Source organism: Montipora foliosa, chromosome 8, assembly GCF_036669935.1.
Source record: "Montipora foliosa isolate CH-2021 chromosome 8, ASM3666993v2, whole genome shotgun sequence".
NCBI lineage: Eukaryota > Metazoa > Cnidaria > Anthozoa > Scleractinia > Acroporidae > Montipora > Montipora foliosa.
In genome coordinates, this window is record NC_090876.1 from 1504021 (window position 1) to 1508411 (window position 4391).

General features: G+C 37.3%; 1 protein-coding gene across 1 annotated transcript in view; it reads left to right on the forward strand.

The window, feature by feature from the left end:
- Window positions 1-3918, forward strand: part of LOC138013192 (uncharacterized) — a 31051-nt gene extending 27133 nt beyond the window's left edge. The window contains exon 7 of the mRNA XM_068860205.1: window positions 3404-3918. Coding sequence (XP_068716306.1) covers window positions 3404-3621 — 218 coding nt within the window. The 3' untranslated portion in view covers window positions 3622-3918. The remainder of the gene's footprint in view (window positions 1-3403) is intronic.
- Window positions 3919-4391: the final 473 nt, after the last annotated feature.

Below are 4391 nucleotides of genomic sequence, written 5' to 3' on the forward strand. Positions count from 1 at the left end.
TTACTTTGAAATTTGCAATTGGAAATGCATTGGCAGAAGAGTGCTCTAATTATCCGAAAAATATTTTTTTTCTCCGGCAGATAAGTGAAATTTCTGAGTTTACGTGAGCTCCCCGTTATGTACAGAACTTTTGTGACGCGAATTTAATTTACTTTAAAATTCCATGAAAAGTGATTTTTATGTAAAAAACTGAACTTTTAAAGATTGCGTTTGTTTCGGAAAGGAAACCATGGACGATAAAAGCAAAACGAGCCTTGTGCAAATGAACACAGTCCCAATAACGTTAGATGGGCACACTTAACATTATAAGAGGAAAGTTTTGTATAAGTGAATGAAAAACGGTCATATGGTTTGAGACCCGATTTTAAATTTGTATGCTCTTTCAGTGGGTTTCGATTCGGAAATAACCTACAGCTTTTCTACCAGCCACAATTCGTTACGGCTCTTTTGAACATACACTTCTTCAATATTCCCCATATGCTTCCACCTTTATATATAAATAGAAACTTTGGCCATTCTTATTGGCTAAGAGAAACGCAGTTTTCAGGTAACACGTACACAGTGTAGAACAGACTTAATTCAGTGCAAATAGAGGAAACAAGCCGAGAATTCTGATTGGTCAATGATGGAAGAAACTCACAGATAGCCAATCAAATGAGAGTCCTGAATTACGGAATTAATATTGATGCCTGATTGCGTGACCCTTCTGTTTCTCCAACACATCTCCCTTTTATGAAGCCCGTTTGGTCCGGATGTACGAGCTTTGTGAGCATTGGCTCAATTCGCCTTGCAATGGCTTTGGATGCATTTTATAATCCACATTTTGTAAAGTGATGGGACGACAATTCTGTAAAAGCAATAATTCAGCGTCGTCTTTCGGTAAAAGCGTAATTATGCCCCTACGCTGAGAGACCGATCACCTCCCGAGCTCATATGCTCTATTAAGGTTTGCTAATAGATGTGCACCTACGGGTGAACAATACTCCCGGTATATTAATATCAGTTGATTTTAAGAAAGCTTTTGACTCCCTGGAATGGTCTTATATTCAACGTGCTCTCAAAAATTTCAATTTTGGTGACAGCTTAAGAAAATGGATCGAGATTTTCTACATGGACATATAAAGCCCAGCTTTGAACAACGGCTTGGCAACGGACTGGTTTAAGCCCTCTAGAGGAGTCAGACAAGGATGTCCACTCTCGCCATATCTGTTTATCTTAACAGCAGAAATACTATCTAACAAAATAAGACAAAACTCAACTATTAAAGTATCAGAATTTTTGGCTCAGAGATCAAACTAAGCCAATTTGCAGACGATACCAACTTCTTCTGTGCCGATGTGGCTTCCTCTGAACAAGCCTTAGAAACTATGAACTCTTTTGGGAATTTCCCCGGATTAGTGCTCAACGTAGAGAAAACAAAAGCATTCTCGCTTGGGAAATGGTTGAATAATAGAACCAAACCGCTAGGGATGAAATGGATGAACACTCCCACCAAATTATTAGGAATCTACGTTTTCTATGATGAAAGAGGTAATAACCAGATGAACTTTAATGTGAAAGTACAAAAACTACAGACCAATTTAGATATTTGGAAATCGAGAGGATTAACGCTCTATAGAAAAGTATTAATAATTAGATCTTTGGGGTTGTCAAGCTTAATATACTCAATTTCCAATGTTAACGTCCCTAAGGAAATAGTGTCAATGGTAAAAGATAAAATGTTTCGGTTCCTTTGGAAAAATAAGAAGGACAAAATAAAACGCATTAGTATGTATCAAGACCTTTCCACAGAGGGCCTACGGATGATTGACATCGAACTTACAAGAAAAACGCTGAGACTTGCGTGGATCAAAAGATTTAGTTTTAGAGATAACTGCAGTTAATTTTGGAAAGTAGTACCGAACTACTTTTTTTAACAAACATGGAGCCTTAATTTTCTGCTTCGATGTAACTATGATGTCAAATATTTAACGCATATTCCGACCTTCTATAGAGACATACTTATTGCATTTTACGAAATCAAGACTCTGTACAATTATGATCAAGGAATCGACACCATCCTCTTTAATAACAAAGACATCTTAATTGATGGGAAACCGTTATTTATAAGGGAATGGTTTATGAAGGGTATCCACTCGATCCAACAGCTTTCTAATGAAAACGGCCAATACCTAACTGTTCAAGAATTTCAAGCCAAATACCATTGTAACGCAAACTTTTGTTTGTATTTGTATTTACTGTTTGTATTTAGAAATAAATAAACATATTAAAATAAACATATTAAAATAATAATAATAATAATAATAATAATAATAATAATAATAATAATAATACAGGAATATGTTCACTCATGTGCAGTAATTACGTTTAAGAGCCGGTTTCGAAACCGTGAGCTTTCTCAGAGGGCTTTGTTTTCCCGTGACTACAAAATAACCAAGTGCTTTTCTGGAGGCCTCATTACATGCAATTCCTCAATATTTCCTATATGTCTTCACCTTCTTAATGCACCCAAAGCTGCTCTTAAGCAGTCACTTCCATTGACACTGAGAAATATTTGCTTCTTGCCCATGTGCTTTCCAAAATCCAGATTTTTAACGATGAGCCCTCTCTCAACTTTAAAAGCAAAACGGGTGCTAATTTAACACATTTGCATAATAAATACACATATAATATTTATTGAAATATCTCTTATTTTTCTGTGCGTACCCATGTGTCACTTGACCCAAATTGATATGGGAACTTTAACATGAACGACGCTCAAGTCAACTAGAACGTGATTGATTTGTCCGTTGTTAACAACATAACAGGTTGAGATGCATCTTTGGACATACGAATAATTCCGCTATTCAGGGGTTCTGCGAAGTAAAGCCTGTATGGAACGCATTTATTTTCTAATGAGACGTTTTACGGTAAACGAAATTGTTCACGAGAAAAGTAAGATACAACATGATTGAGCCTTTATATTACAACGTGTCCGCGATATTCGCGATATTCGCGATATTAAGTTTCGCACGTAACAGATATTTGACATAAACCAACGGTAAACATGTGGTATAGGCTTTTTTCTCGACCAAGCAAGGGAAACCCTGACTTGATTTTTAGGTTTGTTAAATAGTTTTTTCATATAAAATTACTACACAGGGTTGTGTTGGTAGATGTAATCTTGAAACAAAAGACGGGTGGGGAAGGGCACCGTTCATAGAAATCGCCCCAACTAAACCTCTTTTCCCCAACCTCCTCTTCCTGAATAATTGAGTGTTCTGTCCCTAACAAAGAAACCTACTTTCGGCCGGGAGTCAGCTGTTACTCCTGTGTGAGAAGTGAGGGAACATTTTGCGTAAAGGCAACGGACTACGCAAAATATGAATGGCTTCCTCACTTAATTTTTTCTCTCTTTCGACAGATTCTTTTAACCGCACAGCCGTCGCCGTCATTACAGCTTGTTTTATTTGCTTTGCAATATTTATCGTTGTTCTGATCGTCTTAAAAATAGCGCGGCTCCACAGAAGGAAAAAGAAACAGGCTCTTGAGGTAAATTCTGGTCGGGAAGAGATGGCCATGTTGCATTACAGACAAAAATCTTTCAAGTCCGCCAACAACAATGAGGATGACGGTGAATAAAAGCCTGCGTGCTTCTTTGTCAGATACCGGTTGCTAGAACGCAGGCTTACATAGAATATTAATACAGGCTTTCCTGCATCGACCTGAGAGGAGCACCATTGCGTTGATTCTCGCTTTTTTGTTTGCAAGTGAACAGTGCAATCAAATAAGTGTGCATGTAATAGAGTCTATGGTATTGCTGTAACAGAGGACTTTCCATGTAAAAAATGTGAATAAAAGTATTTGAAGGCTTTAGGGTGGAAAAACTATTGTACCTATGATGGTCGACCGAGTGACCGACTGAACAGCTAAGGTTTTGTCTGTCTTACTGACTGACGGACTCGATGAATAACCAACCTACTGACCGCTCAACTGGCTTACTGACTGACATTCTTGCCATAAGAAATAAACGCCCATGATCAGGTAACCAAATACGTAAGGGCTTCAAAATCAAAGTGATAATTTCCCACCTCGTTCCTTTAGATTTTTTCTTCTAACTGCCTGATGATTGCTTGGTGAGAAGCATGAAACTCGGAGTAGCAAATAAATGTTTTTGACCTAATTCAAGTCTACGTATCTATTCAAAGCTCTGGTAAACCCATAGAGCACTTTTTAGCTGATGATCAATTTATCACGTCATTTCACATTATATATATATATATATATATATATATATATATATATCTACGGTCTATATAAATAAGCCTGCATCATTAACTTGATCCCCCTGATTAGCTGATGCCTAAGTTGGTGTTTGCCTGTGAATCGTTAGTCGATCCTTAGGTTTAAGG